At 41.0% G+C, this 10,000-nt stretch overlaps 1 protein-coding gene across 1 annotated transcript in view; it reads right to left on the reverse strand.

Moving 5' to 3' along the window:
• The window catches only part of LOC307024818 (glutamate receptor ionotropic, delta-1-like), a 558,994-nt gene that overhangs the window by 530,649 nt on the left and 18,345 nt on the right, over positions 1 to 10,000 (reverse strand). The window contains 1 exon segment of the mRNA XM_079659241.1: positions 7,193 to 7,348. Coding sequence (XP_079515367.1) covers positions 7,193 to 7,348 — 156 coding nt within the window.

Here is a 10,000-nt window from a genome sequence, read left to right on the forward strand (position 1 = left end):
ACTGATGCATCCACCTTGTTCACAATGCTCATTTAAAACAGGAGGGAAGGAATGAGCAACATATGGTTTGTTTACTTTTTTGTTTACTTGTTTGTTTACTTGTTTGTTTACTTTACAATCACAGTGTGTTGTCCTCCTGACCATCATTACTCTCACAGAAAGGTGTCTATACCCACAGCACTGAGGGAGGATCGCTCCGTGATCCCTCATGGTTTCACACTGACATCCAACAGAGCGAGATCAGAGCGGGGAGTGATTACAAGCTGCTGTCTGCACCAACACACACACACACACACACACACACACACACACACACACACACACACACACTCCAGTGACGGTTCAGATTAGCGTCATCACAGACAGAACAAAGTCTTAGTTTTCAGATTGTTATTCATCAGGAATAAGTTGCAACCGCCACGGAAAAGTTACAGCAGCTACAGACGAGTGTGTGTGTGTGTGTGTGTGTGTGTGTGTGTGTGTGTGTGTGTGTGTGTGTGTGTGTGTGTGTGTGTGTGTGTGTGTGTGTGTGTGTGTGTGTGTGTAAAATATGGAGTGAAATTGAAAGGAATGAGAGTCTCATTATCCGGGGACTGCAGGACGGGTCATAATAAGACAATTAGCCTAATTAGCCTGTATTGAAAAACCAATTAAAGAATTAGTGAGCAGTGCAGATCATCAGATGCTATCCAACAGGAAGTGGAGCTGATCCTCCACGAGGGAAACAACAGGGATAAGTTTACGTCTTTTTGGAAAACACAGCGAGTTGAAGGGATTAGGGAGTGGGAAATGTAATCCTGACAGATGCTTCCAGTGAGATCTGCCTTCAGAGGGTTAGTGAGGAAGCAGCGCTGCTCGTATCTGAATAAAAACAGCCTCGGTGAGGATGAAGCAGTCTTTGTTCGGAGAAGAAACGCCATGGAGAACTGGAGCTCTAAAGAAGGCGTGTGTGGGATGTTCAGGGACACTTCGGCAGCTAAATGCAGACTCCAATGCTCAATCAGGCGTCTGCAAGTCTATAGGATGAGACAAGCTAAGGGTAGGCTAAGCTAAGATAACACAGTGTGGGATAAAGCTGTATCGGCTAGGCTAATAACGTGTGGCGTATTCAGGGGGGTTTAATGAGCAGCTGATTTGAGTCTTTTGACACATTTTACTCTTGATTTAGACGTGTTGTGATTCCAGTTTGAATAATGCATCAGATACTACCTTAATGCTGTTAACTTTGAGTATAAGGGCGCGTTCACATCATCCTTGTTTAGTCCAGTTGAATCGAACCCTGGTGCGTTTAGCCGCTTGGTGTGGTTCGTTTGGGTCGGTGTGAACGCAGTCTGAGACCTCTGAAGTGAACTAAACAACCCGACTCTGGTCCACTAAAATAGGTGTTCTCGGAGCGCTTGCTTGTGAACTCTGGAGCGGTTCATCTCTGGTGTGAACGCAGTCCGCGCCAAAACATAGGAAGCGTAGTATTTACGAGTCACAAGAACGCGGATATCTTCAAAATCTTTAGCGAAAGAGTCTTTCAAGATATCCACGGTTGTTTAGTTAAAGAGTGAAGCAGAAGGAAGTGTTGAACAGTGTCGTGTAAAGTAAACATGCTCCGTCAGCTACATAAAAGTAAGAACACCTGTCGTCGGTGAAACCTCCTCCTGACTGCAGACTGTGTGTTATAATGTTTTTTAACTGACGTTGTATATATATATATATAATCATATGCGCGGGCCGCTAGTGTCTGTTGATCTCCAGATTAACAGCAGCATGAGAATAACCTGCCGATGCTCCATGGCGGAGGCTCCGGTAGAAATTGCCGGGATTTGCGTTTTTACCCCCTTAATGTCTGACCAATGGTTGAACAGCATTTCCGAGCACATGACTTGTGTTCAAAGTTTATAGTCCGTTTGAGTTTTGCCGTGTGAACGCAAACAGAACCTTCTGAAAAATGAAGCAATGCAACAAACTGTGGTCTGGCGCGCAGCAGAGAGCGGACTATCAGGTGTGAATGAGACCTAAGAGTCCACAAACGACAAGCTAAGCCAAACTAAGCTAGCATAATGAGATAAAGCTTTATTGGACGTGGTGTTGGGCTCTTTAGTGATTTGACAGAAACACATTTTAGATTTAATCTCATTTTATAAGAGGTGTTCTCCTGCCAGTATGAAAAAGGCCCCAGATTCAACCTAAAATGCTGGATTGGTCATCCTCGAGTATACAAGTCCATACAATGAGCTAAGCTAGGCTAGGCTAGGCTAATTCAGGCTTCAGAGCAGCACTGAGTGAAACATAAGATGGGACAGGTAGGAGTTCACACAAGGTTTTATTCAAAACATGTCGCTATTTGCAGCTAAATGCTAACGTTACGTAGCTCTCCTCCTGACGATTTAAAAATGGATGTGTTGTTACTAATGAAATCATAATCAGGAGAACAAATCTCCAGGAAATATTATATTCCCAACGAGGTAAAAGTTGAGCAGAAACCAGAGAAGATTTGGCTTTCTTTAAAAAATATATATAAACAATGCATCGGATATTAAATTGTAGGAATAACTATTACAGGACTATTTTCCATCTTCAGTGTAAAATCAATAAAGCAAGGATCCAAGAGAGGGTCAGCTGAGAGGTGAAAACACACTTGACAAACTCAAATTGAGCCTCACACAACTAGACACACACACACACACACACACACACACAGACAGAGAGACACACACACACACACACACACACAGAGAGAGACACACACACACACACACACACACACACACACACACACACACACACACACACACACACTCAGAAGACAGGGTGTGAATCCCACTCTCATTACCCATGATCCTGTCAGCGGGTCTCCGAGGGACGAGGATCATGGGAGCTCTGAGAAAGGTCAACACACACACACACACACACACACTATCAGAAAGTCATCTCACCACGCTTTCACCATGATGTATTGATCACACAGTATTTCCACCTCACACACACACACACACTTCCTTCTACTGCGTTTCACTCTGCCTTCCTCTCACCTGTAGTCATGAAACTTGCTTGTGTATAGACACTTGATATGATCAAACAATTAGTGTGTGTGTGTGTGTGTGTGTGTGTGTGTGTGTGTGTGTGTGTGTGTGTGTGTGTGTGTGTGTGTGTGTGTGTGTGTGTGTGTGTGTGTGTGTGTGTGTGTGTGTGTGTGTGTGTGTGTGTGTGTGTGTGTGTGTGTCAGCTACATGACCTTTCTAAAGAGCAGCACTGATGTCTGTCTCTATACTGGTTGAAGGTAAACGGAGTTACACACGTTACTCACATCGAGGCATCTCTCATCTAAATAGAAAGTAGCCTATCTTACACCGCCTACTTGAATACTCTATTCTGATTGGTCCGTTGGGACATTCAGCAGTCTGTTATTTCTCGATAATGACGTACGGGCAAAAGGACGACCAGAAAGTACAACTTTAAATACAGAAATTCAACAAACAGTTCCATTTTAAGGAGAATATTTTGCTAATTTGTTTCTTAAAAGTGGAAGCAGGCTTTCTGAAGTCAAGCAATCCACTCAGACTCAGTCGTTTTGTTAATCAGCTCCAGTCAGAGATGATCAAAATTAAGCGTACTTTCTCAATTTTGGATAAGATACAGAAGCTGCCAATAGATTTGGTTTAAAAATTACCATTTTCAACACTTTTTCTTGACTTTTAAAAAGACATTTTGAGCAATCCAACGGTTTGCTTTAGACTAAAAGACACAACATATATGTAAAGATTCCACAACAGATGGTAAAATATGACACAGTGTAAGTCTCCAAATGCTTCTGTGCAATATCGTCAGGAGGAGGTGATGGGAGTATGGGATCATACTGCTGATGCTTTTTGAATAGATTGTAATCAAATGTGTCTCAAACCCAAACACAACTTGATTAATCTGAAGCTCCAGCTGACGGGATTAAAACTGAAACATCAGTCTGCTCTCATCACGAGGACGAGACCTACGACATTTAATCTGGTTAACGCTAACCCAGAGGTGGAGAAGTACTCAGGTCTTCTGTTTGAGTAAAATTAGAAGTACTCAGATCTTGTACTTGAGTCAAAGTAAAAGTACTCAGATCTTGTACTTGAGTAAAAGTAGAAGTACTCAGATCTTGTACTTGAGTAAAAGTAGAAGTACTCAGGTCTTGTACTTGAGTAAAAGTAGAAGTACTCAGATCTTGTACTTGAGTAAAAGTAGAAGTACTCAGGTCTTGTACTTGAGTAAAAGTAGAAGTACTCAGGTCTTGTACTTGAGTCAAAGTAAAAGTACTCAGACCTTGTTCTTGAGTAAAAGTAGAAGTACTCAGATCTTGTTCTTGAATAAAAGTAGAAGTACTCTGATCTTGTACTTGAGTAAAAGTAGAAGTACCAGAGTGTAGGAATACTCTGTTACTGTAAAAGTCCTGCATTCAAAATGTCCCTCAAGTGAAAGTAGAAAAGTATTCTCATCAAAATATAGTGAAAGACAGTAAAAGTAGTCATTGTGCAGATTGGTCCATTTCAGAATAATAGATATGATATGTTTTATAATGATTGATCATGAAAGTGTTCTCAAAGCTGGTAAAGGTGCAGCTAGTTTGAATGACTTTGTATACTGCAGGGTAGCTGGTGGATTTACTCCAGGTGGAACTAAAGTCTGATTTAACACTTGATTATATTTCACATCATTCATCCACATCTGAGAAGTAACTAAAGGTATTAAATACATTTAGTGGAGTAGAAGTACACCATGTACCTCTGAACTGTAGTGGAGTAGAAGTACACCATGTACCTCTGAACTGTAGTGAGTAGAAGTACACCATGTACCTCTGAACTGTAGTGGAGTAGAAGTACACCATGTACCTCTGAACTGTAGTGAGTAGAAGTACACCGTGTACCTCTGAACTGTAGTGAGTAGAAGTACACCATGTACCTCTGAACTGTAGTGAGTAGAAGTACACCATGTACCTCTGAACTGTAGTGAGTAGAAGTACACCATGTACCTCTGAACTGTAGTGAGTAGAAGTACACCATGTACCTCTGAACTGTAGAGAGTAGAAGTACAGAGTGCCTCACAATCGTACTTAAGTAGTACTTGAGTAAATACTTAGTTACTCTACTCGACTCGCTCTGTGTAAAAACAGCTCTCTCTGTAGAAACGCGTCTGAGATGGACTCACTCACAAACTGCTCGTCCTGAGGATCAGATCGGTTCAGGTTACTAAATATTGACGAAGCGATCAAAGAGCAGTTCCTCTGACCTCAGTCACCGCTCAGGGAGGAGACACACCACGGGGACAAAGTACTGCCATAACAGGCAGTGTCAACAAACACAACACAACAACATGAAAAGGAGAGATTGGCTGTGAGATATAAACTACTGCAATATTTAAAATACTACATGTGTTGTTTACGTTTGTAGAAATCCATAAATCATTCAGAGATGCGTCTCAGAAATATGATGTAGTGATATTTGTATAGATGACGGTAGCTGTTGGCACGGGCTCTCTGTCTGATTATAGAAACTACAGGATGTTGTGAAGGAAAGGTAAATAATGAGCTGTGGTTGAATTATGCGTTTCAAAAATGCAATATATTATAATACATTTATAGTAACTTAGCGTTTCTGTACAATCAATTTTTGTCAAACAGTCTACTCAAAAAAGTCGTAGAAAACGACTTCAATAAACAGAAAACAACCATATGAAAATAGAAGATGTATCGGCTGTGAAATAGATCTTTGAAAAGTATTCAAAATGACGTAATGCCTCAAAATTAACGCGTTCTTTCTGACTATTATTTTCGAATGAATGTTATTTTTCCCTCAAATATTTTAAGGAAAAACAGTTTCAAAACAGTTCTGCCAATATTGTTAAGTAATAACTATGTTTTCCCTCTGATGTTCTGTAGCGCAGAGGTTAACCATTTCCTCAGGATAAACAGAATATTGTCTGAGCTCAGGATTTCCATAAGACGCATTTCGATGTTCAAACTACTTCAATATTTCAAATGAAACTCATGTTGCTTTCCCGCTAAAAAGTGGAAAGGTGTTTCAACATAATGTCAATATTTTCCCCTTGAAATTGTCATTATCAGAAGCTTCTTAATAAACACTTAAATTGTCATAAAACATATTCATCATCGTCATCATCATCATCATCATCATCATCATCATCATCATCATCATCATCATCATCATCATCGTCGTCGTCGTCGTCGTCATCATCACCATCATCATCATCATCATCATCATCATCTCTATCCCAAACAACATCAATGTGCTTCATTTATCATCACTGCAAACAGCCAATCACAATCCACGGTGATCGTCAATGTCAACACACTCATTATCAGCTTCATGTTCAATATCAGCCGTACATCTCCAGCACAATCATCCTCTTCATCTGCAAACAATCCACTTTGATCAGAAGAAGCCTCGACAGCAGGATCATTTCTGCAGCCAGCTTGAAACCCAACACTTTCTTTCTGCATCTCTTTCCAAACCCAAGAGTCTTTGTAATTAAATCAAAACCAACAGCTGGATCCCTCACTTCCTGTGTCAGAGGAAACCACCAGACCAAGAGGTTTATTCAGGAGGGTTTGGGGTCACCTCGAGCTGATTTGAGTCTTTTGACTGGAATAGTTACACATTCTCAATTCAGGAGGTGTTCAGATTCCAGAAGGGAACATGCCTCAGACTCAACCTTACTTGCTAGATCTGCTAACTGCGAGTATAAGAGTCAGTAAACTAAGCTAAGCTAGGCTAAAGTGAACTAGCTTAATGAGATAAAGCTTTATTGGATGTGGTGTTAGAGATGTTCTCCTTCCAGTACGACAAAGGCCTCATATTCAACCTACAAAGGCTGGCTTGCTTTTCCTCGAGTAAACAAGTCCATACAATGAGCTAAATAAACTAAGCTAAGCTAAGCTAGGCTAAGCTAGGCTAAGCTAGGCTAATTCAGCTAACAGAGCAGCAATAAGAGTGAAAATCAGAACCAGCAGAAGAAACAAAATGGAGCCCAATAATCTGCTTCAGAACCAGAGACAGAACCAGAGACATAACCAGAGACAGAACCAGAGACAGAACCAGAGACAGAGCCAGAGACAGAACCAGAGACAGAACCAGAGACAGAACCAGAGACAGAGCCAGAGACAGAACCAGAGACAGAACCAGAGACATAACCAAAGCGGTCTTACCTTCTTGAACCGCCTGGAACGGGTTGTTGGCCTCGATGAGTTTGATGGAGTGAGTGATCTTCTCGCTCTGCAGAACGTCATCACTCAGACTCAGGTCCGACACCGCCAGCTGGAAAACCTCATCGTCCCGCACAGCGCTTTCCTCGAAGATCGCCCCTGGAAGAGGGAAGAGGAAGCAAGGAGCAGGAAGAGGAAAGAGGAAGCAGGAAGAGGAAACAGGAAGAGGAAGCAGGAAACAGGAAGAGGAATCAGGAAGAGGAATCAGCAAGAGGAAACAGGACGAGGAAACAGGAAGAGGGAGCAGGAAGAGGAAGCAGGAAGAGGAAAGAGGACGTAGGAAGAGGAAGCAGGAAGAGGAAACAGGAAGAGGGAGTAGGAAGAGGAAGCAGGAAGAGCGAAGAGGAAAGAGGAAGCAGGAAGAGGAAAGAGGAAGCAGGAAGAGGAAAGAGGAAGAGGAAAGAGGAAGCAGGAAGAGGAAACAACGTTAGAAGGATTTCCAGAAGGGTGTCATGATATTTTCCGATGAATTATTGTCCGAAATCTCTCAAGATTCTGAGAATTTGCGAAAAATCTTCTTTTTTTGAGTGCATTTTTTTTTCTACATTCAATGCCAAAACTCCAAAACTAAACACATGTTTGCAGTGTAGTTGCAAGATGGTACAATGATAAGACATGAATCACTTTCTCCATGAGGCTTCAGGAAAAAGAAGTGGCAGCGAGATATTTTCCAGATGTTTTGAGATGAAAGACACTAAACTCCCAAAAGCCAGGAACATATCCAGAAGCCCATTCGTCCGAGTGTCCACCACCTTAAAATCAAACTGTCATTGTTTCTAAAAGCACAAAATAAATACACAATTTCCCTGCAGACTACAGAAGCACACATCTAAACATGATTCAAATCCAATAATAAGATGAGCGTCCTGCTGCAGGAACCCAATGCTGCATTGATTAGAATCCAAAAGGTCAAAGAAAACCAAGTTTTTAATAAAAACAGCTTCATTTAAATTACGTCATTTGTATAAAATAGAAGAGGCAGGATTCAAGAGATCACATACAATAACAGCAAGTTCATAAATGCACAAGTTTTTAATGAACAAACAGCTGATTGCTGCTATAAAAAGTCATGTTTTAAAAGCCCTAAAATCCGATAAAATGCTGCTTTGGGTTGAAGTCACTGGGTAACATGATGCTAAGCTAATTCTTATTTTATATAATATATGAGAAGGAACATTAAAAGCCTGTATCAAGACATGTGTCATAACGGTCCATTGTATTAGTAATATCTGGTATTGATTTGGATTTTAAAAAGGTCACATGACATTGAAGCTATTGAAAATAACTCATTTTATATTTTCTTTATAACTATGTTTGTAAAATAAAGGATTGGCACATCAGTAATCCAATCAGGTGTGTCACATAAGACACATTTGTTTTGAAATATTCTTAGCATATTTTCACTAATTCGAGCACTTTAGTTTTTTGTTGTTTAAAAGGTGATTCAATGAGCCAGTAGCCAACCTGAAACTAACTTCACGGCGTTGAATAATTTGCTTAACGACTCCCGTCAATGTATATCATAGCTAACTTTAAGCTACCGTTAAAACTTATCCCACAGGAAGTTTAACGTAAAGCAGCTCTAAGGTTTATGGTTATTGCCGTTTTTTAAACAGCTATCAATGAACTGCAGGTGAGCAAAACACATCTGAATATACCGGAGTCAAATCATCTTAATACGAGCCAGGTGTCAGATAATCAAACAGCAACATATACAGAATGTATGCACCTGTCAATAGGAACTGTTTCAATAGACCCACCTTTCACAGCGCATGGTTATCTAGCAGGCGAGCAACTCCTCTAATTGGACCGCTGGGAGATTACCTCACAATAACACACAGGTAAACACACAGGTAAACACACAGGTAAACACACAGGTGCTTTCTGTGGAGAGGAAGCTAAACCTAACCCGGTTTAAAGAAGTTTTAATGCTAATATAATCAGAAAGTTTAACTGATCCACTTAAAGGTGGGGTAGGTCATTCTGGAGAAACCAGCTCGAGTGGCTAGAATTTGAAAATACACAGCCGGAACAAATCTGCCACTTCCTCACAGAGCCCCTCCTCCAACACGCACGAACATGACCAATGAGGGCACGAGATCAGTTTGTGCACAGATGGAAGGCTGACAGGCAGGTAGGCCATCCAGTTACTTTAGCCGGCTCAGATGATTGGTCGTGCTTTTTACAGCGCTACGGCTTCCACAGATGACATTATTTTATGGATTTATTGTCAAAGCACTTCAGATATTCATTCCTATCGGGATGTTAAGAGCATTCCATGGAATATAACAACAAGTGTATCTCGAGCCGGTTTCTCAAACTTACCCACCCCACCTTTAATGAAGCATTTTTTAACTTTCATCCCTCCCGTAGAGGCGGGCGTAGACCGGTAACTTCTGTACTCTGTGGGTAAATTCCGGATTGTGTCAATGGAGTCTGGTGCTTTCATGTTACTGCTTCTTTATTAAGCTTCCTGTCTTTGTTTGCTCCAAACTACTGCAGGTCATACTCTGATCATGCCGAAGCTGTGCATATAAGTCCACTCCAAAGCATCTCAAATACACCTTTAACATGTTCCTATAGTGTTTTCGGTAAAAGGAGGAGATTTAAATTACCAACATCATAGAAATTGGACAAATAAAGGGCAGACATGCAGAAACAGACATTACAGGGAGTGCATGATAACACATGTCACACGGTCCATGAGAAAGCCCTTGAACAATCATCCTGACATTTATTTTATTCAAGAAT

Source organism: Notothenia rossii, assembly GCF_949606895.1.
Source record: "Notothenia rossii genome assembly, chromosome: 11".
In the NCBI taxonomy this organism is placed as follows: domain Eukaryota; kingdom Metazoa; phylum Chordata; class Actinopteri; order Perciformes; family Nototheniidae; genus Notothenia; species Notothenia rossii.